The sequence below is a fragment of the Andrographis paniculata genome, unplaced genomic scaffold, assembly GCF_009805555.1.
Source record: "Andrographis paniculata isolate CXL003 unplaced genomic scaffold, ASM980555v1 Contig64END, whole genome shotgun sequence".
Classification (NCBI taxonomy): domain Eukaryota; kingdom Viridiplantae; phylum Streptophyta; class Magnoliopsida; order Lamiales; family Acanthaceae; genus Andrographis; species Andrographis paniculata.
The window spans coordinates 1,147,210-1,174,105 of NW_026137600.1; the positions used below are offsets into that span (position 1 = coordinate 1,147,210).

The following is a 26,896-nucleotide window of genomic DNA, read 5'->3' on the forward strand; positions in this document are numbered from 1 at the left end:
ACATATGGTCAGGATCGACAGTACAATGTTTTTATATTGTATTAAAATACAATAAGAACAAAAACGTGAAAATAAATACTCCTTCTGCCCTAATTACTCATATTTTTTTTCAGTAAATTAAGAAATAATAATAATATTGTATTGATAAGTGAAAATAAGTAAAATTGTTTTGATAATCTACCTAAATATAAAAAGGAATTGATTGACTCTACGCCACTGAAAAGGGAGTGTTTGACGGAACACCACCTGCTGGTTAGACACTAATTTTAAATTTTATTTTCGATTACGTGTTTATTTAGAAATATTAGATTAAATTTAGTTAATACTCCACTTTCTTGGATACCGAAATTTTAATATAAAAGTAAAGTAGATAATAAAAATAGAGTGAAAATAAGAAAATTATTAAAAAGTTAATAAAAAATAATTATAATTTGATTATTGTTTTTGTTAAAAAATTATGAGTAGAAAATGTTTACTATTTGACTACATGTAATTTAGTCAATACCTATAAGAGAAAAAAAATACATAATTATTCAAAATGAAGAGAGTAATTGTTAACTGATATGAATAAAATGACAAATAAATTATTATGATTGTTATGTTATTAATCTAATGTTCATTAGGACAATGAATCAAATTCTGTATATTTTGAACCAATGACAATTTCACTCTTCCATCAATCTGCACCCTAAATACAAGTGTGTTGCTATCTTGACTATAGTCAAGCGGTAATTTTTTTTTTTTTAATTTTTTTTAGTAACGTGAGAATTCTCGTGCGATAATTTTTTTTTTTTCGCACTCAATCAAAAATAATTAAGTTCTACAAAACAAATTATACTAAGAAAATGATGTGTAACAAGCTGGAAAATTGGGTTTGAACTATGACCTTTGGATAAAAGTTTTGGGGTAAAATAATAAATCTAAATTGAATTATGGGGTCTGCTATGCTCTGGGCCGCCTCAAAAGCCTAAGGCTCCAAATTCCAAATAATAAATTAGTTAGGGAGCGGTTGTTGTATGAATGACGCGGCCCACCTTCACACTTCAGTCTCTCTGCTCTTTACAAAGCAGGGGATCCATACCTTATCCATGGCGGAATATCGCAGCATAGGGATCTTTCTCTCTTAGCACACAGTTAACACAGAGATGTTGTCGATGTCGATTCAACCAAGGATAGAGAGCAATTTGACGAGGCAGCCTAGCTTAGCGTTCACGAATGTCTCCTTCACCTGCCTTCACTCGAAGCCCTCACTCTCTCTGCAGCAGCGAAAACTGCCGCCGTCGGATCTGAAAATTGAATCCGTCGGGACTCGGAGGTTACCTCGTGCTGCAGAATTAGCCACCGCGGAAACGCCGGATGAGGTAGTTTCAGAGAAGGAGGAGGCGCTTGTCGAAGAACAACCTCAGGTTAGATTTTGATATCACTGCTCTCTCCTCTAATCTTAAGATAAATGTTTAAGGTCGCTTCCGTCCGGCCTGTTCATGTAGGAAAACGCACCGCCTCTCAGCGGCGGCGATTGGCAATTACGCTAACAACAATTTCAACGGATTATATAGAGATTTTTCATTTGTTAGCGTAATTGCCAATCGCCGCCGCTGAGAGGCGGCGCGTTTTCCTACATGAACAGGCCGGACGGAAGCGACCTTGAACATTTTTCTCAAGCGAATTTGATTAGTTAGTTATCTTCAAAAATCAATTAGTGTATTTGTGTATAAACAAAGTTGGAGGTAACTAAAATGGCCTAAATTACTCTCGTCAGGGTAGCTGCGACATAAAAAAATTGGCCTAAACTACATGAAAGTGTATTACTATTGTATAATTTTAACTGATAAAACTGTATTTAGATGTGCTGCCATATTGCTCAATTCCTCTACAGCACAGCTGTATTGGCTGTGTTTGGAGCATTGCTGTGTTGTTTGATATACATGTTTTTGTATTAAATAACATAACCTGTGTTCTTGAGATATATAGACAACAAGGACACATGGTTGCGTTTTCAGGCTTTATTTCTGAGATACACAACCGTGTATTTCAAAAAATATAGTCGTGTAGTAACTAACATTGTTGTGTTTTTGGAGCTTAACTCGACACTAGCAAGGTTTGTCAAATCTTGCCAAAATTGTGATTAAATTATGCTGGAACTAGAACTGTATCTTCCCCATATTTGTTTTTTGTGTTGTTACAAATTGGTACTATATTTTTATCTGTATGTACATATGGTGATTAAACAAATTCCATTTGGGAAGGTTGGGAAAGAAGCAAAATCAAGAGCTCGACCTCGGCTGGTGTTGAAATTCATATGGATGGAAAAGAACATAGGAGTAGGGCTAGATCAAATGATACCGGGGCACGGGACAGTGCCGTTGAGCCCATACTTCTTCTGGCCGAGAAAAGATGCGTGGGAAGAGCTGAAGACGACGCTGGAGAGTAAGCCGTGGATATCGCAGAAGAAAATGATCATACTTCTAAACCAGGCTACGGATATCATCAACCTCTGGCAACAGAGTGGAGGTAATTTGTCCTAACTCTCACTTACTTTCTTGGAATTCTTCTGCTATATTGTTTATTGTTATGATCACTCACTTGGAACACTAATTTTCATGTGTTAATATTATTATTGTTATTAATTTTTATTATTTGAATTAGTAGATATTTAGGGTGTCATTTGAATCTTGGAAGTTTTCTAATTTTCAATCTATTTGAAATGAGAATAGTGAGTTACATTGAAAACATAAAGCAAGCACAATTCTAGTGTTAATAGAACTCAAATGGTGTGTTTAAATTTGTGCCTTTGGTGTCAAAACTAAGTGTAAATAGTAATCGCATACTAACTATTGAAAGTAAATGTGGCATATTATGACGTTCCTAAAAATTTGTAAACATATTTGTTTGTCCAATTTTCTTTTTCGACTTAATTTTTAATATATATATATTTTATTCTTTTACAAAAAAAAAAAATCAAAATTTAATATAAAATATTATTATTTATATTACCAATATAATTCTTTATAAAATATAAAAACAAACCCACCCATATACGTACTTTTTAGTAAATTAAAAAATAATAATATTTTATTAATTAATGAGAATGTAAATAATAATTACGTAGTATGACAGGTTTTTTAATTTAGATAAAAATTAAAAGTAAAAAAACACTTTGAATAGATAAAAATTAAAAATAAAAAAACACTTTGAATTGGAACGTGAGTGTAAATACATACCACATGTCAATATTGGTCTCGATATTTTAATTCGATTTCATTTATCTTTTTGCGTCATTATTATACTATGTTTTCATATAACAATTAATATTCAATGAGACCCATTTTTTTTAATTTGTACTACGTTTTTTATATAACAATTAATATTTAATGAAACCTTTGGAGCCCGCCGGAGGTTGCAGTTTTTATATTATCAAATACAATTAATACATATATATATATATATATATATATACCTTCAAAGTAAAACATGATACTAAATTTTATTCAAGATATTCATTTACGCACTGGCTTTATTAATATTAATTATAGGCATAAGTATGCGAGTACAAACACATAAAACACTGATCATCTATAATAAAACTATCAACAATCTAAACATACACTCAAGAACTAATCAATCACTTCGATAAAATAAAAGACTACTAATCTTAAAAAGCAATTAGAATTCTGATTTAATATTTAAGTAATACTTACACTACATGAAACACACCACACCACACAATTCATTCTAGACAACACAAACACAATAATAATATTTCATATTAATCATAGAAAGGAAGGCATGCAAAATAACATTAAGTAATATCCTTGCCTACCATTTGCTTTTTTGATCGATAAATAATGTAATCACGAGTATTCAAAACCAGACATAACTTGTTACTGTTTTGAAACCAATCTCAATAACAAGATTTACCTGTCTCCGGGAGAGGATTGATTCGTGATACATTGGCATCTAATTAAATGATCGCCTCTCAAGCGTACAAACAGAAATTAAAACAATCACCGAAAACAAGTTCAAGAACGGGGACACAGATCAGAAACCCATTTTAGTGTGTAACTTTGTAATCAAAACATCACTACGGATTGAAAAACAGCATGTTTCTTAATAACAGGAAAAAAAAATAAAAAAATCTACAGTTAAGGTTAGAGTAGAGGAACCGGAATTAATTCATGGGACAACATCAAACTTTTAGATGCGCAGAAATAGTCATTTCCAGGGTGGGCATCCTTGTAAAGATTACATGATGAAATCAAAATTTCTATTTTAAGTGAACGAGGAGGGATTTCATCACACCACCACAATATGTTGCTAAGCATCTATAAAATTCGCCTATAAATACACGTCTAATTTGTTACTAATGTTATGTTTTTTCTGAGAAATCTTTTCTATCTCTACCCGAAACTGTCATTTGTCACCACTGTTAACTACCTTTAAAGGCAGACGACCATAAAAGTAAGAACTGTAATGCTCCTTTTTCAGTTATAAGTTGCATTCAACAATACACTTTGTTGAATCATTTTAATCAACTTTCAAGCACGATATTTTTGCCCTTTATTTACGGGTCTATAGGGGTTTAGGATGATACCCCAAGTAGACACTATGCCAAAGTGTGACCAAAGGTTTCCGTAAAAGTGTTCTCTTTTATTATTATACTATTTTTCAGTTTTTTACCATGCAAGCCTCACGACTCCTATAAAAATACCTGTCTCACAAAAAATCACACCCAACCCACTATTTAAACCAAAAATCAAAAAGAAATCGCCTAGTAAACCAACTGCAAGTTTAATAGAAAATTGCACAAGGATAACAATTATTCATTCCATGGTTCTTTTCGAAAAAAAAAAAAAGGGATCTTAGCATCAATGTAGCAGCTTGCAATCTGATATATCGACTAAAAAACAATAAGAGAAATAGGGAGTACTCACTCACCAGAATCATAGAAGTGAGACTGCACAACCCTGCAGATGCAAAAGGTACAGGTCATGACTAGTTCCGATAATTGTTTGGGGGTGAATTAATATCCATGCGAAAATAATAAAGAATATCTTAACCACTTATGAAACTCTTTCCAAACTTCTTAACAGTATCCAAACTTCTCCAGTCTCCACGGCATAATTATCCTCATGAACAACCAAACCATGGATCAGGCACATTGAAAACTTAATGAAAAATCAAAACAGCATTGTAAAACCAATTCAAAAGAAAGATGCAAATGTAGAACTTGAACCCAAATCACAGAGCATAATGCACATAACGACTGCAATAGATAACTACTAAATCACAAGTGAGTATTAGATTTTTTGTAAACAAGACATTTGGGGTCTAATATAGCTTAGATAAATATATATATATATATATCAATTATAGAAGAACAATAAGCAAGTTAAGCAGTGTAAGAATAGTAAATCACCAAATGCTAAAAACTTTGAAAAAAAGGTAACCACCATCGAGGTCATGGCAGATGATTCTAGAAAACATTCAAGTAGCTTAGGTTTAAAACTTTTAGCATTCTCAAAGGTTCCATACATAAAGTCCTAAGAAACAGACCAAGGTACCTTCTTCAAAGTGCCTTTAATCATCTAAACCACTGAATGGTTTCCTCACAGCACGGCTAGATTTCCTGAATGAAAGATCAGATTAGATTCACGAGAGTATGAGACCCCAGGCCCATAGTGGAAAATAAGAGTAAACAGAGAATCTTCACCAACTTGTGAATGGCCAAGAAGAGTAATAATAACAAGGTAGAAGATTCATGTGTAGACCTATATATATATATATATGCATGTATGGAGAGACCTGAGCTAACCCTTGGCATTATGTTCAGCATGTACAAGAAAATAGAAATAACATTAAAACAAGACCTAATTTTATTCTCGTGATTGTCACCATTATATATTATTAATACACATAAAGGGGAACACGCCTTCAGTGAGTTTCTTACAATCGAAACAGTAAACAGTCCACGGTAAGCATTCTCCATCACTTGCCTCCCTCAAAGATCTCCAGACCTTCGACCAAGCTCATCGGCCACACCATACTCCTTGCCCCGAGAGAGAAGACAAAGACAAATGCCCAATCATTAGATAAATCAATATTGAGATGGTACCAAATGTGTGAGTTTCTAAGGCATCAGCCGTTTCCGTAGTTATAGGATCAACATGACCGTGATTCACTTGTCAGTGATGAAAGGATGATTCAAGGCCTGTGATACATTCAACCTCTTGTCCGGATCCAAGATGAATATTTTTTCCATAAGATCTTTGAAATGAGCTACCATTTTCAGATCCTCACCAGGAGATGCAGAAATCAATGAGCCAAAATCTTTTGGCTTGACATTTACAATCAGTCTCCGTATTATCTGCACAAGAAAAAGAAAAAGAAAAAAAATCAACAAAAAATGCTCAATCCATGGATCCAAATAATAATAATAATAATATTAATACCTTCTTTGAGACAGAATCATCCTCTGTTGCAAGAAAATTTAAATCGTGATCGAAGTGTTGATCAGTAAATGCTCCCTGCCATATAGTAGGGTGCGAGTGCATGATTAATAAATACCATATATAAACAATAAAGACCATAATTTAAACAGGAACAGTCTAGGTAAGTTAATAAAGTTTAATTCATACCTTTCGGAGCATCTTTTTGGGAAAAGGACCTTTCAATTCCATGTGAAGACGAAGCATATCATTATTAGTAGCACCAGGAAAGAGAACCTTCCCGGTGTAAAGCTCAAACAAGCAACATCCAACTGACCAAACATCCAAGGGATGGTCATAGGGAAGGCCAAGAACTAAGATGGAACAATAAAACACTACAGTTAGCCCACCCAATTTTTTGAGAGAGAAGCAATTATAAAATACAAAATAAAGAAATACTTACTGATCTCAGGAGCACGATAAAATCGGCTGACAAGGTAAGGTGTGATTTCATTTTTACCCGCAAACATGGCACTGCCCAAGTCACAAAGCTTCAACACATTTTTGGCTTCATTGACCTGAAACAAAAAGGGTTGCAGAATGATTACTTAAGGAAATCAAAATACCATGAAAAATTACAATAGCCAAAAAAGGAAAAGGATTCAGGCCACATACCAATATGTTATCAGGCTTTATATCGCAATGAAGAATGCCACAGTTCTTCAGATGTTTCAATGCAACGAAGAGCTGCTTAGCGTATGCCCGTACAGCAGTTAGCTTCAGACCAATATTACGACCAAATTTCTTGAGAACTTCTCGTAAATTCATATTAAGAGATTCAAAAACTAGACAAAGATGATTTCGATACTTGAAGGTTGAAAGAAAACGAACGCAGTGCCGCCTGTCCTCAGGATCCGCCCCAACTAACTTCTTTAATATAATCAATTCTTCCATACCTGCCTTGTACCTATAAGAAAGAGAAAAATATATCATAAACCATGGGCTACAGGAGCCATTGATCTAACATACAAGAAAACAAAAACATAAGAGTCGTCATTGCTCACATTGTTTTATTATTGCGTATGATCTTAATTGCCACTTCATTTGGGTCACCAGATTTCGCTCTGAGATTCTTGGCACGTACAACCGTAGAAAAAACACCTTTACCTTGGGCAGCAATTATTTCATACCGGCCTGCAAGTATTTCTCCAAATCGATATCCTGATAGTAACATCAGAAGAGGATTATTAGCAAATTCAGAAATTAGGCTTATAAAGAGACAAAACTATTTTCCTTGAATGGATAAAGGGGCGAGATGAAATCACGCTCATCGCAGGGGTCTAAGGTTCAATGGTGTACATGTTTTATTCCCACCAATCTAAACAAATCTTGAAACAGATGCACATCAACCTAACAATTACAATGCAAATAAATAGAGAAATAAATACAAACAAGAACAGCCCTACGTACGACAAGTGTAAAGTGTTTTCAGCAAAGTGAGGGAGGAGCATGAAAATTCATGGACAAGGTCTTATATATAATCAGAAGAAAGATAAGGAATGTGTGCCTACCGTAGTAACCTTCTGCATCATCCCAATTGTCATGTAGCCCAATTTTGGCAATAGCTAGATCATCTCCTTTACCCTGCAGAAGAATATAATGCACAAGAAACCTTTTTAATAAGAATAATAATGCAAGCAGCAGTTATTAACATCATAAGAAAGAAAATTATTTTAAGATGTGGGACAAAAAATAGGGAAATTGTGAGACTGACCGGTTTACGAACTTCAGCAGGTGATTCTCCAAAGATATCATCAGAAAATATATCTTCGGATCTCTCGCTCTGAAGAATGAGGAAGGGGAGGGTGTTAATTACAATCTCAAAATATTTAGGAGAAGAAAAAAAAAAAAAAAAAAAAAAAAAAAGAATCCTGTAAACTGTACAAGATAATGAAGACATCAAAGCGACATCAAAGCGCCCATGTACAACTCTTTCTTATATAAAGACATAGAAAGTAAAAGACATTTTCCAAGTGAATTTAAAGTGCTTTAATCAACAATAGCCAATAATAAATACCTTAGGGGTGCCTTCTCCAAGTCCACCAGTTCTAGTAGGCATCTGAATAGCAGCAATACCATCTGAAACAGATGACTCAGGGGCACAAACATCTTCTCCTTCCAATTGGTTTTCATGTTTCTCTTGTATAACCTCACCATATGCCATTTGTGTAAAGGATTCTCCAACTTGATGCTTAACTGGAACACCTGGTGCAAGGCCATTCAATTATAAAATGAACAAAGAAAAAAAATAATTAAGGGTTCACCAAACCAAATGGGATGAAAATGTAAAATTTTTGCCATCAGAGCTATGGATTTGAGGTCAGCTAGAAAGCAATAAAGATGGAATTGAATAAGGGCTGAAACCTCTAAAACAAGAACTCATCCATAATAGTAAATAAGATCCAGATGATACTTAAAAATGAATGGAACATTCAAAATTGATCCCCTCATCATGAAAAGGAAAATTTTCTAGACGGGGCATACTCATAATGAATAAATGCCATTAGAAGATAAAGCCAAGGTTAATTTAGTCCTCGCACACCAATTCAGTAGCAAAAACTTCAAAATTTGTTGTTTACATACAGAAGCACTTACCCAAATCTGGTGCCGGTGCTTCATTTTGCTGCTGTTTATTTTTGTACTTCTCAAGAATAGCTTGTGTGCGTCTCCTGCTTTCCTCTTTAAGTTTCTTAAGCTTATCTTCTTCTTCAAGTTGCTCTGAAATCTCGTCTTCATGGTCCTCTTGTATGCTGCCTTCTCTGAGATACCCGAAGCATAAAGTTAACTACTAAAGAAAAACCAATGAATGAGAAGAAAATGTAAACAATTCAAACCATTTTTTTATGTCGCGTACCTTCCAATATTATTGTTTCCCATTTCATCTTGCTTATTTTTAGGGGAAGAATCTTCTAAATCACTTCTCCTTGATCTCTCTTTACGGCGTGCTTCAGAATTTCTTCTATGCAGAATTTCATCATCCCCATCTCTTTTATAAACTTCATGTTTGGCATATTTTTTATGCCTGCTTATGAGATCATACCCATTTGGGGTACCCCTTTTTCCATCTGCAACCCCTCCTGTACCTCTCATAACCTGGAATCTCTCCTCTCTGTCTCGATCCTTCACCAAATCCCTTTCTTTATCTCGTTCCTTCTCTCTGCCCCTTCTGCTCTCCCTCTCCCAATGGCCATCTATGTCTCTTTCCTTGCTTCTGTGTTTGGACCTCTCTCTCATCATCTCACTATCTCCATCTCGAAGTTTGTTATTTTTCCTGTTGCTTGCCATCTCCTCGATTTTCTTTTCTTTCTCTCTAACTCCTCTATCTCTATTCTCTTTTCCATACGCATCACTATCCCTTCCGTGAGGCCTTTCTCTTCTATCCATATATCTGCTAGAACCGTACTTCCTTTCTTTATCCATTACACCATCCTTGCAGGTTTCAACTCTCCTGTCATCCTCCGCAGAAATCTCTCGTATGATGCTGGGGGATTGACCTGTCTTCTCAGCATCTCCATGGAGGACGTTATTGTCAGATATCTGCAGACAATAACCATTTGTATTAGAATTACATATCACATCTTGATCAATCTCACCACTTCGCCGGCCCATTCCACCTTCAGCTAATTTCCTTATTCTTTTATGAGCTACCACTGCATCAACATTGCCAACACCCTGCAAATGAAAACATACATAGGACAAAAAACAAAGAAGAAGAAGAAGTCAGCACCATGCTAAAGGAGTTCAAAAATTAACAGTCTTAAAATCAATTGGAAGTCATCATGTTTCAGATTCCTCGAAAGACCATACAACATTGTGTTTGTTTGGAGGGTTTTACAAAACTTTTACTATTTACTAAACTTTCTCTTTAAAAACATCAAATAAAACACCTTTTTTTTTTTTTATATAGTGTACTAAAAATCAATTCTACATTCAAAATATCACATCAAACTCTTATTTATGTTGCATCAAAACAAATATTAAAATTCAAATTTTTTACTATTTAAAACACTAACCCAAGAACCCAAGATCCAAGCCCACAAAACAAACACACTGGAGGAACTTTGTCCCGCCCGCAATCATGTATTGTAAAGCATATCATATTATCATATGCACAAATCTCACAAAAATACTCAGTTCAACAACCATCGAACAAACACGCAGGAATCCTTAACATCATTCTTAGTTAATGAGAATCTCAAAAGTTACTTCAAAATATGAGGCAAGAACAGACAATGTACACCTGTGTCTAATGAAAGTATTTCTACAGATTCTATATTTCAATTCCTGTTAGATAAAAGTAAATTTCGCTCACAAGATAAAACAAACAATGCTTCATCTAACCCTAAAAGAAACAAGAATCATTGCCAAACCAATTAATCACGATGATGAAACAATTGCATAGAGAATCGGAACAAACCATAGTAGAGCGACAGTTTCCATTCGTCCCAATCTCCCCAGATTCCACATCCGAATGGAAATCCCGATAATTATCCACGATCTCTCCTTCTTCCATATCATTATCTCCCATCCCTCGGGATCCCGATCCACCGGAAAACAGAACCTCTCCCAACGAACCACCGTTCTCGCCCCCAATATTTCCCAGATTCCTATCTTCAACATCAATTATACCAATTTTTTCAACCTCCGATTCTCTCGTGGATACGACAGTTGCCTCTTCAATTTCTTTATCGCTCCTATGCCGGCGGTGATGGTGATGATGTCGGTGTTTCCGGCGCTTCGAACGAGACTCGGCATCGTCACCGGCGGAGGAGCGGTGGTGCTTCTTCTGACGCGTTGATTCGCTTGCCATCGGCGATGACAAAGTCAAAAGGATCGAATCGTGATCGATCGCGCGAACAGTAAATCCACAAAAATCGATGATCGTTTCGTTTGGAAGGAGAACGAAGATTACGTTGATTTGAACGCAAATTCGCCTAATATCATCATATGTATGTATGTAAGTCGTGGATGGACATGGATCGTATCACACACGGAAACCTATTTCTAACAACATCCCTACACTATTTATGATCAACAATTAAGCCCCTTGTTTACCTAAAATATCAAAATATTTCCAAATATAAATGTACCAATAGGAAGTCCCACTTGTTTGGTTTATGGATTTGATTTTTATTTTTTTTTGAATTGAAATTTTACAATATCAATATGTGATTTATTATATTTAGGATATAGATATGTTTGGTTGGTTTTTGTTTGTTTTTCATATGAATTGAAGAATTTGAATTTTTTATATTTTAAATAACATAATTCCTATGAATTTTATTTATTTTGATAAATAAAACCTCTAATTTATTATTAATATAAATTGAAAAGATATCCATAATTTTATAGGAATGACAATAGGTTCGTGTAAACTCGAAACCCAACCGAGCCTGACCTATTTGTTTGAAGTTGAGTCCAATTATTTGAGTATTAAGTCTAAGTCCAGATCATGTTCGGAGTAATATAATAATATATCAACTATACATATGAAAAAATAGTTTTTAATTTTTTAATTATGTTAAAAATATTTTTTGAGTTGAACTTATTCATTATTTTATTATAATATTTTTTAAATAAAATATATAAATTTTAATATATAGTCCACTACATGTGCAATTTTAAATTAAAATTTAAGAATTGTAAAAAAAAAAATGAATTTTTCGGATCAATCCAATCTTACCGGGTATAGTTTCGATCAGATCCGGTGTAATCGAATCCAATTTGAGTTTCGGATCTAATAATATATATTTAGTACGAATATCAGTTCCAACTGAACCCGACTCATTATCATTCTTATAATTTTATAATTCAAATAAAATTTATAATATAATAATTTTAAACAATAAATTTATTTATTATTTTTTTAAAAAAAAACTATACCATAAAAAATAATATAAATTTAATTAAATATATAATTTAAATAATAATTAATTTTTAAATTATTTAATTTTTATTTTATATAAATATAGTATTCAATTATAAAATTTATAATAAATAATAATTTTAAACAATAAATTTATTTATTATTTTTAAAAAAAAAAACTATACCATAAAAAATAATATAAATTTAATTAAATATATAATTTAAATAATAATTAATTTTTAAATTATTTAATTTTTATTTTTTATAAATATAGTATTATTTATTTTATAAGAGAATATAAAAGTAAAAATTAAAATTACACGGGATTTAAAAGTAACAGAGCTATCCGATTAAAAAAAATTCCTTATTTGTAGGATTTTGGATCTTTTTTAAATCTCATCATTTTAAATTTCACCATCTTTCTTTTAACCAAACATAGATTGAATAGAATTTTAAAATTCAAATTCCATAAAATCTCATTTATATATACAAATAGGAGTATAATATACTTTATAAATAAAAGATTTTTTGTTTTTTAAAAATAACACATATTAAAAAACTTTAATATGTTATATATATTTATTATTTTTACATATATAATTTTTTATATTTCATATAAAAAATATATATATATCTTTTCAAATTATTAACAAAACAAACTCATTCAAATATATATAATAAAGACTTAAATATACCAACCCTCGTGAATATTATTTTTAGGGAAAAAATTAATTTTGATTCCAATATAATCAAAATTTATAAATTTTGGTCTCAATATAAAAACCTCGTCAATTTTAATTTCACTCTAAACAATTTCAATCAATTTTGGTCTCACCATTAAAAAATAAGCAGAAGTTATTGACGCACGTAACGAAGTTGTGACGTGACAATTGCTCTGGAAACAACACGGCCCATGGCCATATTGTCACACGGTCGGGTTTAATTCTATAAGGCCGTGTACTTTTCTGTTTTGGTTTAAAATTTTATTTTTTTGTTATATTTTTTAAAAATATATATATTGAAAATTTAGTATAGTGGATAAAGTTAAACTAGAAAAATCAACGGTAATTCTAATATAATTAAAATGTTTAAATTTTAGTTCAAAAATAAAAATTTACGAGTATGTTCTTTTGAAAAATTTTTACTATTTACAAAATTTTTTCCTCTTACAAATATAAAATTACACGAGGGTCTTACCTTCGTCGGATATTGTTATAAAAAAAAATATGAAAGGATCTAAAGTTTTATTTACGAAATCGAGTAAAAACAAAAATATTGAACTAGTTTTGGTTTGACTCAGCCCTAACCAACTCGGAAAAGCCAAAATCGACACAAACACACAAACTAGCGACTACACAAAAGAGCACTGTCCCAAAACCCACAAAACAAGACAAAAAGAACCCCCACAGAACGTAGCGAGGCATACAACAACACCACCTCAAGTCTACCAAGTTGAACGAGCCCCTTGCGACTACGGACAACAAAACAGAGAGTAAACGTGCCAAAGAAGCTCCACACAAAAGTAGAAGGAAGGTACCGCCGTAGAACCGCCAAAAAGTCGCCGGAAAAACGCGTGAGAGTGAGAGCGGGAGAGGCTAGAGAGAGGGCGAGTTTTTAGAGAGATGAAGTATGAGAGTGAATAATGACTTCGCCCCTCTCTCACTCCATATATATACTTAGGTCAAACAACATCGGACGACCAAGATCAAATCACCAGATCGGACGGTCAACGCACCGTCTAAGAAAGACGCGGAGCCCTAGTGGATCAGGGTCGAAGAAGGACGCGGAGCCCCAGTGGGTCAGGGTCGTGGGCTCGGGCTTGGGTCATGGGCTTGAGATGTGGGTCAGGGCCAAAGTGTCATTTGGGCTGCTTAGTGAGTGTGTATTGTGTTTAAATTAAGGTGGATCCAAAGGATTATAAAATCCAACAAATCCTCCACCTGATTTTTCATCCAAATGGTTGGGGTACATTATCGTCCATATGTTTACCTGCATAAAAGAAAAGACATAATGTTAGTAAAAAATATTAACTTAGCCTACCTACTACTCTAAGTAGTACAAGGCTAATCAAAGGTTGATACAATGTATGTATTTCATACAAAACACAAATTTATTTGCAGGTAAAACCTTAGTACCCATATCAGATGGGTTATATTCAGAAGGAATCTTTTCTAATTTTAAAATTCTTTTAGATACAATATCACGTATGAAATGAAAACGTACGTCAATATATTTGGTTCTATCATGAAATACAGGGTTTTTGCAGGATTAACCACAATACTTCTTTTAAAGCTTCAGTTATTGCAACATATTCAGATTCTATAGTTGATAATTCTACAATGTGTTGCAATTGAGATTTCCAACTTATACAAGTTCCACACAAAGTAAAAACATAGGAAGTTGTATAAGTTGGAAATTTCAATTGCAACACATTGTAGCATTATTCACTACAGAAGAATTGATAATATAAACACGGCCGTGTTTTTAGCATTCAAATCGGATGCCACCTCAGATTTTGTTACAGCCACATCATCATATTCTGTTAAATTTAAAAGGTGGGATAAAAAATGATAAATTTTTTAATGGGATTAATTTTAATAAATTTTTTTTTTAATTGGACTAAAAATGAAAAAATAGAATTTGAATGGGACTACTTTTGATTTTTGCTCATATCATGGGAGAGAAGGAGAGGGCAGCCGTGGAGTAACTCTCATTTTCATCTTTTCTCACTTTCTCACTCTAAACCCTCTCTCTCGTGCGATTCTCTCTGGCTGGTGGTGTATCCTTCTATGGTGCTTTATCTTGTTTCGACGGTGGAGATTTGGCATAAATCCATTCCCCCGTTTTGGCATTTTTCGAGCAGAAAAGAGCGTGTTCGTCGGCGGCGGCTTGCGATTGTGGTCTGTGGTGTTATTTTTGTCCGCTCATGTTCCGTAAGCCTCTGTTCTTGAGTTTGGGGTTTTTTTTTGGTCTGGTGAAGGGAGAGCTTATTTCTGATTATTTGGTCGTTGGAATAATCAATGATACCCTAAAGAAGCCTATTGTTAGAAAGGTTTTATTCTCGATGGATTTCCAATGACGGTTGTCCAAGCACAAAAGCTCGATAGTATGCTTGAACAACGTGGAGTTAAGGTCGACAAAGTTCTAAACTTGGTCGCCGGATCCATCCTTCAAGTGATTGTACTTGCCATACAAAATTTGCACCGTCTAAAGTTCCTGATGTCGATGACATCACCGGGGAGCCTTTGATTAAACGTAAAACTAGGTCCGACAGGCACTAAGCTAACCATGTGTGACTGGTGACCTGAGGCGTCAGAGGTTTGAACCTATTACCTTACAGTCATGCGTTCAATCCCCACACTACCAGACCATCCCTTACGGTACTAAAAAAAAAAAAAAAAAAAAGGCAAAATAGCATAAAATTTCCATGTGATTTGCCAAATTTGCTGAAAACCCCCCGTGCTCTGAAAATTCCATAAAACCTACTCGCGATTTCTAGAAAGTTGCAGAAAATCCCCCTCCCGTTAGGATTTAGCAGTGATTGAATCTCACGCGCCCAAGCTGCGATTTTTGTGCAGAAATTGATATATTACTGCCTAATATCACAAAAATACCCTCGGATATTAATAAATTTATTTTCTCTCTCTGTTTCTTTCTTAATCAATTGTCTTCTTCATCAAATTTTATCTGTCAATTTTTAAATTTATTATTTGTGAGGTAAAGATAAGAGATTGAGATTTTTTTAAAAAAAAAAAAATAGTAAAATTGTGAGATTTTGATTTTTGTTTAATCTTCCCCAAATTTTGGCGCAACACATAGGTTGTATTTCTTTGCGACATCGACTGCCATGAGAACAGAGAATCAACAATTAGAATAACCTATGACGCTGGGTAAGATCTTCTAATCATCCCAATCACCTCATACGGTCGGTGAAATCGTTAATCAAGCTCTCACTAAACTCCTCGCTTAGATGCCGGTCAAAATCGAGCAGAAAGCCGTTGGAAATTGTGGCGTATTGTATGTCGAGGCCAAAGTCGCCGAAGAAATTAAAATTGAAATCGAAGTCGGCAGATTTTGATGCAATGTTGTGAACAAATTCAGTGAGAACACAAGTGACGTCTGTGGAACTTGTTTAGTTCGCCCAAGAGAAACTGGTTTTGAGGTTGGTAAATGGAGAATAAATTAATTTAACAATTTATATTTTTTTTTAGATTTTTTTTTAATAGATAAAATGACTAAGATAAGAGAAGGAAGAAAAGAAGTAGGCAGAGAGAAAGTGAAGTAAGAAGACGCAGAAGGAAGGAAAAATAAAAAATAAATAAGTTGGTGATTTACAAAGGGCATAACTACATTTGTGATAATAAGTTGGTGTAGAGATGAACCATCGAACTTAATTTGTGATAACTACATTTTCTCAAAACGAGGAATATATAGAATTCATTAAAAAAAAAATCTGATTAGAATTTATTAATGTCTGAAATGCCTGCCTATCAAGCACCCATTTGCATGCACATCCGACGTCGATATCATATAAAAACTAAAACCATATGTTGTGGACTCTTATATTTATCATGTATTATACATATTTTCTAAGACATTGTATCCTATTCATTATGGGAAATCAATCCTCTTTTTCCTTTGTATTTTGGCTTTGGCTAATATAACATTCACCTCTTCTTTAGGCTAGAACCAATTATTGTCAAACATATGTTGCCTGTCGAAATTATGTGTTGATTTAGTCAAATGAGCACGATAATAATTTGACTTAATTGTTGTTCTCAATTACTGTCAAACATGCGTTGTCTGTAATAATTATATATTGACTTAGTAAGATCAGCATGATAATGATTTGACCTAGTCATGATCCTAACTGGTGCGATGCTCGTTAGACATATATATATGTATACATACAAATAGACATCTTCATTTACTCTCTCCAAATTCCCTACCATCAACAAGTGTGTATTTCAGTTAGCAAGCAGCTCGACTCCGGGAATATCGAAACCGGAACAGAAACAGGGAAGCTATTCGGCGCAAACCGCGTCGGTAATTCGACAATTTAGGAGGAGGATATGTACAACAAATGAGTGTTAGTGTTACCTTCTTCTCCGAAACACTAATCACCACAGATTGAGTCTCTCCTACGACACAACACAAATTAGATAAGTAAACAAAAACCCAAGCATAGCATATCCATCATCTCCAACATTTTAATTTTATATTATATATCACATTCATCCAATATTTTCCGAAACACAACATCCACATCCTGAAATATGGCGGAAAATCAGCATAATATTAATTTGACCTAGCAAGCAAATATACATGAATATATATATATAATAACAAAATGAAATCTTATAAAGAAGTATGTGTTGTAAAATTTGTATATTGTTTTGTATATAAAATATTTATTCAGCCTGAAATTAATCATATATTGTGCCGTATAAAACGTATACTCCTTCCTCGATTATAATTATGCCAAATTTTTATTTTTTTTTTTGTTGTCTGATATACTTATGCACAATCTATTTATAACAATAATAATAAAAAAAAAAAAAACATTTATTCACTTATAATTTTATTACTCATACTTCAACAAATAATAATCAATGTGTTACTATTTTCTCTAGTGTCACCCACACATATATATTTCAAAATAATAATCAATTTGTTACTACTTTTTCTAGTATCACCCACAATACTATTATATATATATATATAAATTTCAAGATTTGTGTCTTACTTCTTCCAAGTTACAGCAATAAGATTGAAAAGTATCCCCATGATTGTAGTCAACTTCAGGTCACTTAATTATTATGTGAAGAAAAATGATACACACTAGTGAGGGATCCCTTTGTTTGTAGCCAACAGAATCATCATCATCAGCCCAACCAAATCACATAAAAGTCACCTTTTTTAAATTAATTTAATCAAATCTATCAATTCATTTATGTTTTTATTATTATTGTTATTATTTTCATGCCTAAAAAATTTAAGGAATCCAATGGGGAAAGGCCCTGGACCACACCACCACTACAGCTTGCAGAAACCTACTGATGCAAAAAAAACAAATGGCTGAAGAAAAAGGCCATATCTATCTATCCATCATTTCAATCCCACAAACAAATTTATTTATCATGCTTATTTTCAAGTCAATTCTTTTCCCATTTATTTTAACTTTTTTCCATCGTTCCCAATAAAAATATACTAATTTTCCATATAAAACCGACATTCGACCACCTATTTCACCTAAAAGGCTAAAATAAACAACCAAAAGCAAAAACTGACAAAAAACTAACCAAACAAGCTAATTTTTACCTTTCATTTTCGACATAATCTCAGCCACCCTCTTCTGGCACCTCGCGCACCGGAAGTCCGCCAAGAACACCAATTCCTGCACCTGTATACAAATAACGGCAGAAAAAGAAAACACCGTGACCTTTAATACCAAAACAATCTAAATTCATGTTATGCTTGTAAGAAGACCAGCAAAAGAAATGGCTCAGTGGCTCGCCTGAGGTAAGGCCAATGATTCGACAGCAGCTAGGGTAGTTCGAGCAGGGCAGGCAGCCGTTGCCAATGCTACATCCTTCTTCATCACCATAGCCGTGCTTCCTATGGCCGCCTCCAACTGAATATTCAAGAACAGAAGTTCACAGGCTGCTCATTTTCAACAAATTTTTGGTGTGTTAAAAGGATTTGGCAGCACATACTAACTATATATACTTCCAATGGTGAAGTTATAATCTAGGTAAAAAAAATAAAAAAGTAATTGAGCTTCACCATCATCATCATCCAGGGAGCAGCCCCCACAGTACCCCTACCCACCCCCACCCCCCCTTCCCTTTCTTCATGTATAATTTATTTGAAAAGGTAACTTTAAAGGCTATAAAAGCACTAATCACACTATATATCAGGTAAACTAAACTAATCAGGTCTTAATTAAGATTAGGTAATGATGGAAACTATTTAGGAGTAATCCCTTTTCCCAAAAGAGCTCGTTAAACTTACCACTGGGCCTCAAAGGAGACATGGATCACAAACAGTTCCGGGCAGCTCGCCTCGTCTTGTTCCTAGCCCCTGTAGTAAGAGAAGAATAATAAATATCAGTATGGCAATTTATGCAAGAGAAGCACAGGATTGGTCGAAGAAAGTGTAGATCAAAATTCAGAAGAAATCAAGAAACAGGACACCAGTCGACGAAAAAGTAGATGTTATTTGTCTCTATCAAAACTGCAGTCTTATGTGCGGTTTAATGTTGAAATAAACCACACATGGAATTAGCGACCTATTTTATACAAAGCAACTCCGAATAGTACACAAGGTTACTAGCCAACGACAAGAATTTACAGATGTTTGTTGAGCTACACAAACATTCACCTAGACATGACTAAGTTTGTCACAGGAGGCAGAGCCGGCGAACTATAGTGAGGATCATTAGTGTATTTGCAATTCTCTTTGTCAAACTTCAACGATGAACTGACGAAGAACTTCTCAAAGGTCCGCAACTGTGTTTTTTCATCAATTCTGGTGCCGATATGCAACTTTTGAATAGGGCTACGGCTATGGTTAGTTCGTTGTTTTCTTTGCAATCTTTTCCTATATGATTTCCATCGCAACTGAGTGACTAAACTGTCCTTTAAGAGATCTCTGATAGGCTTCTTAATGTCAATTTGTGTCATTTTTCGAACAATCCGAATCCCCCTGTGAGCCAAACGATGAGGGTTAGGGACATCAGGCTTTCTCTGAGCAATTTGGCCACAATTTTCTCCGGGATTAGATGTAATCTTCTTATCATAAATTGACGAGACAACGTCTAGCCTTTCCTTGAGATCATGCCACTTGTTGTCAAACCATTCCTTCGAATGTCTCAAATTGTTAGAGCAGAATACAAGCTCTTGTTTTTCCCCTGCACGATCATTTTCCTTTAATTAGCACTTTGTATATAATTCGACTAGTTAAAATGAACACAAGCGCACAATACGAACCTGGGAGATATACTTTCATTCGATTGTCAAGTTCCACACTCACGACGATTCCCTCCCACCATCCATCGTTCCAATATGCATCTATAATGCAGCCGACTTTCAATGAACTAGAAACTACATTTATAGGTGCCGGCCTGATCATGGTCCTTCTTGGTAATCGGATTCCCAACGTATCAGGTGTGGCAATACGAGATGCCAAGATCCACTCCTATGGAACCAAAGATAAATGATTAGCTATACATAACTAAAAAGCATAATAATACTCAACAATGGAGAATACAAACATTTAGTCCTTACCTCCAGGCCTTTCGAATCGTCCAGTGCATCCTTCAGATCTAGGTACCGTATTTTCAACTTATCTCTGTGCTTTTTGATGATCGATGCCTTGAACCAGCAACCTCTGATTCCACTATCTTGTGATAAAACTTCGATTTGGGAGCCAATACATAAATATGGTACCGGTTGTACGGGTTCGGGTTGTAGAGGTTTAGGTACATTATCCTGGATGGGTGGTGATTCCTCAGGGGAATCTTTAAGGCTGCCAAATTTGAAACCTCCTTTAGATTGAGAGAAACTGCCACGGCAAGCTTGTAAAGAATTTTCGGAGTAAGTTTTTTTATGGTGTGATTTGAAATCACATTCTTTCGACCAACGAATTTTTTTGTGGGGTCTAACCCAAATAGCTTCATCAGAACTTTTTGACTTCTGGTGCTCTTCAGAAGCTACAACTGATGAAAATTTCTTCCTGAATATTTCCTGATTCCAATAACCCTTAATTCGCGTAATATCAAAAGGATAGGCATCATCATTATCAAACTGTTTGCAGCACATAAAAGGAATCAACCCCATACTTGTTGCTTCATCATAGAATTTCTCAAAATGCTCGGGACTGAGGACAGTTGCCAGTCCATCTATGCACTCAATACTGAGATCTTGAAGACAAAGAGAAAAGAAAATCTCTCTGTCATTATAATTATGAGGCAAAATAAAACCAACCTCATCAAGTTTGTGAAACCATCGTACCACAACCATTTTATTGCCTCTGATGTCTTCATACAAATCATCTAAGTAAGCAACAAGCCGTTTGCCTTCTTCAGCCAATACATAAACAAAGTCATGTGCCTGAAATGAGTGGAAAAGCAAAATGAGCATTAAAAAAAAACAAGTTGAAAACTAGAAGTAGCAATAGTGACGTCTGTAAGCATGTAGAGAGGGAATGAGGCAACGTACAGATATTACAGCACCATTACGGCAGAATGACTGATAATGTCTCCTTCTTTTTCGGCATGTCCATTGTGAACCTAACCATTTAATACCTTTCCTATGCTCATCTGTCTGAGGACATCAAATTTCCAATAAAACAAAGTAGCGACCAAGTCAATACAAGAAAAGTAAGAATACAATATATGATAATAATGAAATCCAAAACAAGCGTATATCTAACCTTAATAACGTTAGTACCCAACTTGCCGTCCATCTCATCCCCAACCTGTCCAGGAGAACCATTAGATGGTACAGCTGAAACCAATAACAGAAAAATTAGGCACCGTATCAAAGGACAAATCCTGACTAGCATATTTGAAAAACATGGCTACAAATATTTGCAGAAGCAATCCGAACAACGAGCACATGCAAGAAACCTCATAGAGCTAACGACAATAAAAAAACTAGCAAACTATGTCCAGCACTTCATCACAGCAGAAAGGCAAGAGCAGAACACAAGTTGTAAAAGGTCCTAAGAGATCATTTTAGATGTTAACCTAGTATGAATGGGATTTTCCGGAGCTCCAAAGCAGCTCTTAGAAATGATACAACATTCCTGCAGCCCATATGATTGTCAGTCTTGCAGGCTCCACATCGATCGAGATAGAAAAAGGTACTATTATCAGAAAGAAAAAAATCCCCAAAAACAGTAGAAAGGAACGAGGCTAAAAACACACAACAGATGCATTCCCACATAACACACAAAAAATAAAATCAAGAAACCACAGAAAAAAGGTTTAAATTAGGAATGGAATTCATGTAGTCAAAGAAAACGGCTAAATCCAAGAAAAGTCTTTGCGAACGTATATAATTTTCCATTCAATACACATATCCATAAAAACTTATTTCCATTAAAAATAAAATAAAGTTCAAATACGAACTTCCCCAAGAACATTCAAAACACATCCTCGGGCGCACTGAGACAAAAAGTCCAAATTTAGGAACCGGAATTCAGGTAAAGCAGATAATCTTGAATAAGGACGTCAATCTAGAAGCAATTTTCAGAAATCGAGAGCAGATATCTACCACAACACAAAGATATCATACAAAATTTAAATACTGCAACGCCGACCCGTGTAAAAAAGTTGCCATCCATGGAACAAGAAATTTCTCCCCAAAAGAAGATCGAGACCGTCAAAGTAACTAAAATAAAATTTTATTATCTCCTCCGGCATATCTACAAGAAAAGAAAAGAAAATATATCTCATACAAAAAGAACCACCACGCGCCATGATAATTAAAATCTCCAGATCACCAAGTTCATAAAATTTCTTTAACAAAATCGATTCTGTGTTTTTTGGTCGTGAATCGGGGGGATCTTCCGGCTCATAAATTGTAGGAACAGAATATTGCTACATTTTTCTCAAGGAAAAGCCTAGATTTCATATCTCCAAGACGATGAATCTCGTATAAGTTAAAGAATCAAATTTTGTTTATTTAGCTGGGAAATCGGAATAGTTTTCTGGCTTGCAAAACAAAAGACGAATTACCCACACGAAATTGCAACAAATCTCAGTTTCCAGCAGACAAACAACGAGATTGCCAAGCCGCAGATCCATGTCAATCTAGGACCTAGAAAAACTTTGGGAATATAAACCAAAAGCAATCTCAAACGTTGATTTCATTCACGAGAAACCAGAAGGAAGAAGAGATCCAAACAAAAACTCAAATAGCAAACTCAAAATCCCGAAGAAAAACCACTTCCCCACGCAAGATGCTTCAGACTTAATGGGGAAACGAATCCAAAACCAACTTCTTTGAAAATTGACAATTACCTGAAAGACACGAATTAAGCCAATCGATGACCTCTCTTCTGGACCTCGGCTTCACCCAGAAGCGGCTGGAAAACAAGCGCAATAATTCTTCACCTTTGACAGCGATACGATACGACGTATGCTTCGAGCTCTTCACCTTCCCCACAACCACCAGATCTCTGCCGCCGCCGCTGCGCTTGAGGTAATAGTGGACCGCCCGCCGCCCCTTCTCGTCCGACACCACCGCCTCTTGCCAACTCACATAAAACGGCGTCGAATCACCATTTTCCATCGCTCAAATCAATCGAAACGCCGGAATTAAACTGAAATTCAAACGAGCAAAATGAAGAAGGTTGATGAACAACACAAAATCAGTTCCAATGATTCCTCTTTTCCTTTTTTTTTTTTTTTTTCCCCACAATTTTTCGATTTGGAATTTCAAAAACAGGCCTGTCCGATTTCAGATTATTTATAGTCGAAGACCTAGGGTTTCGCGATTTGAATGGACGGCTGCGATTACGCGATGATATGTAGGAAAGTCGCACGAAGTTTCGAACGTTATATCACGTTTGCCGCACGGTCAGTCGACCGATATGAAGTTACTATTTTACCCCCGACGGGTAATAACAAATTATAAATGACGCAATCCACGTTACACTTTGGATTATACGCAAATAAAGAACGAGATTTTATTTTAATCCATATTTAGGGGTAGTTATTTTTGTAATAAATTTTAGGTTTTCAAAAGTATATCAAGAAACTGCATTGTAAATTATTTTTATTAATATATATATAATTAAATTTAGAATTTGTTCTTTTATTTTTACATTTCTATACAAAAATTATTTGTATTTTTCAATAAAAATATAAGTTTATTTGATTTGTATTTATATTTGAGTTTTGATTTACATAAAAAATAATTTAATACTTTATAAAAAAATAATATATCTTAATTATAATTTTTTTTTGTCATAGACTAAACAAATTTTACTATTTTTCACAAGTTTTTAAAAATAATGGAGTAATAAATATTTCATACTAAACAATTAGAGTCGATAATATAAATATTATAGATTAAATATTAATTTTAAAAGAAAAAATATAATATATAGTATATATATTGAAAATTTTAATTATAAATATCCGGACAAACAAACTCAAATTAAGGTTTACGCAAAATATTTTTATGATTCTAAATAAAAATAACAAAAATGTAATAAGATTTTGTTTGCTTTTTGTAAAAATATTTCGACATATTTTCAAAAGAAAATGATATATTATACACGTCCCTTATTTCTAAAATAACTAAACAATTTTCTAAATTTTACATATAAAATAATTTTTTCAAATCAAAATACAAAACAAACAAACCCTAACGACTAAATTACAAAAAAAAAAAAAAAAAAAAAAAGACACACCATTATAAATATCTTTATTTTATTGATTTATTTCAAATTTATATTAAATAATTATTAAATTTAATATTCATGAAAAAAATTGTATATTGTTTTTATACAAAATTAAAAATAAGAAAATAAAATTACCGATTTGATTATTGAATTGAAAGTAATTTATTTAGTTAATATTTAATTTACAGTGAAATATATATAAGATTAAAAATTTTAAAATATATTTTTAATTATTTCTATAAAATATATAATATGGATATCAAGAATACAATAATTATAGAAAATAGTAATTTATTTGTTTGATGATTTTTAATTATTATATGTATGTATTTTTGTAATATTTTTAAAATATTATGTATTTTAAAATATTAAATTATTTCCTCCTCCTTCAATATAAAGTTACGGCAACGAGAATTTTGGAGCAATATGATTGATGAATAATTAAAAATATATTAATAAAATGAATTATAATATAATAAAATTAATTATAAATTAAAATTAAGATAATTAAATAGTCTAATTAAAATTTAAAAACTACTATAAAATGTAAAATTTAAGATATAACTAAAATATGTCATTCTTTTTCATAAATAAAAAGTGATATAAGACGATTAAAAATATAAATGTGACATTATGTATGTGATAGAAGAAATAAGTGAACGTAACTGTATTTATTTTATGTTTTTAGTTTGAAATATTTCATGTTAAATATAAAAAATAGTATCGATAATAAAAAATATATATTCATTATGTCGAGTAAGAAGAGTATCATTTATTTTTTTCATATAAACTTTTTAATATTAGTTGTATATTAATTTGTAATAAAAAAGAAAAATATACATCTATTAATATTGTAGTATTGTGTAATATAAAGAAAAAGTAAGGATAGTTTTATAGTGATACGGTTATTTATGAAAATGAGACTATTATTTTAGAACGGACAAAAATGGTAAACAGTACTGTCGTATTGGATGGAGGAAGTATTATTGTTAACTTTTTAATATTTATATATTATATTTTTCTAATATTAATCTAAAAATGTGTCTTTTTTTCCTTCCAATTATATACTTATAATTAGATAATAAGTTTTTATCGAACATTAGCTTACCAATTATAACCACTTTCCAATTATCTTCATTTTGTTTATATTTATTTTCAAACTTATTTTGCATTATTTAAAAAAATATATTTTCTTTTAAAATATTATACTTTAAAATTTATCTTGTATTTAGAATATTATATCAAAATTAGTTCTTTTATTTTGAATTATTAGTGTTTGAAAAAAAAATATTATATAAATAAAAATAATCACACCCTATATAGTATACATATTTCTGCTATATTTAATAGTATATATATATTTTTTTTTTATTTTTTTTGGTAATGTAATCAATCTAAGCCTTAAAAACTTATGTGAAGGCAACCCATCTTTTTAGGGTGTGTTTGGTTGGGGGTTTGGATTTTGAGTTGGGATTTGAATAGTAAAAATTTCGAATTTAAATAGTTGTATGATGTGATATAAATAGGTGATGATGTAAATGTAAAATTGATTTTTAGTATAATATAATAAATAAAAAATAGGTGTTTGATTTGATGTTTTTGGGGAAAAAATTTTGGATGAAAAGTGAGATTTTGTCCAAATCTCTCAACCAAACACACCCTAAAAGATATTCCTGTTTAAAACTTTATTAAAATTCAATAGAAATAAATCACTATTAATTATTCAAAATAATTGCAATGATTAACAAATAAATGTGCATTATAAACATATTTAATTCGTGTTTTTATTTGAAATATATTTCAAATAACTTACTAAATATAGTACTTACCAATTCATTGGGTTGTAGTAATAATTTTATACTTTCAACTTTTAAGGGTGTGTTTGTTTGAGAGTTTGGATTTTGAATTGGAATTTGAATAGTAAAAATTTTGAATTTGAATAGTTGTATGATGTGATATAAATAGGTGTTGATGTGATGTTGTGAATGTAAAATTAATTTTTAGTATAATATAAAAAATGAAAAATAGGTGTTTGATTTGATGTTTTCGAGGAGAAAAAATTGGATGAATAGTAGATTTAGAAGACAATCCCCCAAACAAACACACCCTATGTATTTTTTTTTAAAAT

General features: G+C 32.9%; 4 protein-coding genes across 10 annotated transcripts; 1 reads left to right on the forward strand and 3 right to left on the reverse strand.

The window, feature by feature from the left end:
• Nucleotides 1–1,021: 1,021 nt before the first annotated feature.
• Nucleotides 1,022–2,633, forward strand: LOC127261603 (30S ribosomal protein 3-1, chloroplastic-like). The gene is made up of 2 exons (XM_051289874.1): nt 1,022–1,406; nt 2,247–2,633. Exons 1-2 carry the CDS (start codon nt 1,146–1,148, stop codon nt 2,523–2,525), a joined length of 540 nt encoding a protein of 179 aa, XP_051145831.1. The 5' UTR covers nt 1,022–1,145; the 3' UTR covers nt 2,526–2,633.
• Nucleotides 2,634–3,744: 1,111 nt separating this feature from the next.
• LOC127261684 (serine/threonine-protein kinase prp4-like) lies at nt 3,745–11,470 on the reverse strand. Of its 5 annotated transcripts, none has more exons than XR_007840954.1 (15): nt 10,903–11,470; nt 9,340–10,157; nt 9,081–9,244; nt 8,503–8,690; nt 8,200–8,268; nt 7,997–8,069; nt 7,490–7,646; nt 7,101–7,392; nt 6,889–7,003; nt 6,636–6,799; nt 6,450–6,524; nt 5,948–6,364; nt 5,562–5,626; nt 5,058–5,126; nt 3,745–4,964 (listed from the first exon to the last, which is right to left on the reverse strand). XR_007840954.1 is itself a non-coding variant. In XM_051289983.1 (12 exons), exons 1-12 carry the CDS (start codon nt 11,293–11,295, stop codon nt 6,176–6,178), a joined length of 2,697 nt encoding a protein of 898 aa, XP_051145940.1. In that variant the 5' UTR covers nt 11,296–11,470; the 3' UTR covers nt 5,804–6,175. The 5 variants fall into 5 exon arrangements, 1 of the variants encoding a protein (XP_051145940.1); XR_007840953.1 differs by having other exon boundaries at nt 5,058–5,165; XR_007840955.1 differs by lacking the exon at nt 5,058–5,126.
• Nucleotides 11,471–13,589: 2,119 nt separating this feature from the next.
• On the reverse strand, nt 13,590–19,875 carry LOC127261648 (uncharacterized). Of its 3 annotated transcripts, none has more exons than XM_051289935.1 (6): nt 19,735–19,875; nt 19,366–19,434; nt 18,869–19,014; nt 18,673–18,754; nt 17,452–17,492; nt 13,590–14,340 (listed from the first exon to the last, which is right to left on the reverse strand). In XM_051289935.1, the coding sequence occupies exons 2-6, from the start codon at nt 19,385–19,387 to the stop codon at nt 14,248–14,250; spliced, it is 384 nt and encodes a 127-aa protein (XP_051145892.1). In that variant the 5' UTR covers nt 19,388–19,434; nt 19,735–19,875; the 3' UTR covers nt 13,590–14,247. The 3 variants fall into 3 exon arrangements, with proteins under 3 accessions (XP_051145892.1, XP_051145893.1, XP_051145891.1); XM_051289936.1 differs by lacking the exon at nt 13,590–14,340 and adding an exon at nt 16,130–17,296; XM_051289934.1 differs by lacking the exons at nt 13,590–14,340; nt 19,735–19,875 and having other exon boundaries at nt 16,604–17,492; nt 19,366–19,436.
• On the reverse strand, nt 19,551–23,793 carry LOC127261647 (uncharacterized). Its single transcript, XM_051289933.1, has 7 exons — nt 23,381–23,793; nt 22,103–22,192; nt 21,787–21,860; nt 21,573–21,677; nt 20,640–21,464; nt 20,343–20,550; nt 19,551–20,263 (listed from the first exon to the last, which is right to left on the reverse strand). The coding sequence occupies exons 1-7, from the start codon at nt 23,649–23,651 to the stop codon at nt 19,731–19,733; spliced, it is 2,106 nt and encodes a 701-aa protein (XP_051145890.1). The 5' UTR covers nt 23,652–23,793; the 3' UTR covers nt 19,551–19,730.
• Nucleotides 23,794–26,896: the final 3,103 nt, after the last annotated feature.